Source organism: Eimeria mitis, genomic scaffold, assembly GCF_000499745.2.
Source record: "Eimeria mitis Houghton genomic scaffold, Emh_scaff2844, whole genome shotgun sequence".
NCBI lineage: Eukaryota > Apicomplexa > Conoidasida > Eucoccidiorida > Eimeriidae > Eimeria > Eimeria mitis.
This window is the reverse complement of record NW_013571183.1, coordinates 5,200-5,697: the sequence shown is the minus strand read 5'-3', so window position 1 is coordinate 5,697 and position 498 is coordinate 5,200. Positions and strand designations below refer to the sequence as shown.

The 498-nt window shown below is 55.8% G+C and overlaps 1 protein-coding gene across 1 annotated transcript in view; it reads right to left on the bottom strand.

Annotated features, from left to right (window-relative positions):
* Positions 1 to 211: 211 nt before the first annotated feature.
* Positions 212 to 498, bottom strand: part of EMH_0059440 (cysteine desulfurase, putative) — a gene marked incomplete at both ends in the record, with an annotated part of 2,466 nt that continues 2,179 nt past the window's right edge. Inside the window, one exon of the mRNA XM_013497681.1 lies at positions 212 to 483. Within this exon, the coding sequence (XP_013353135.1) occupies positions 212 to 483 (272 nt within the window). The remainder of the gene's footprint in view (positions 484 to 498) is intronic.

Sequence of the window (498 nt, the reverse complement as noted above, 5' to 3'; positions counted from 1 at the left end):
AGCTGCAGCAGCTGCAGCAGCATTTGTTGCTGCTGCATCTGCTGCTGTTATGGCATGTGTTGCTGCAGCAGCACCAGCAGCACCAGCAGCAGCAGCAGCAGCAGCAGCAGCTGCTGCTGCTGCTGCTGCATCTGCTGCTGTTGTGGCATGTGTTGCTGCAGCAGCAGCAGCAGCAGCAGCTGCTGCTGCTGCTGCTGCTGCAGCAAGGAGACTAACGCTGCTGGCGTGTTTGTTTTGTCTCCTTTTCGAGTGTCTCCCAGAAACGAAACAAAAAAACTTTTGCAACAAAAGCGAGTTTGCTGGGGTGTGGGGGGTCCTGCAGCTCCTTGCTGCTTGCTGCTGCTGCTGCTGCTGCTGCTGCTGCTGCTGCTGCAGCAGGAGCAGCAGCAGCAGCAGCAGCAGCAGCAATGTCTTGCTCTGACAGAGACCACGGAGACGCCTCCCAGCTGTTTTTTATTAAATCAAATGCAGCAGCCAACGCCACTATAAACGCAACAT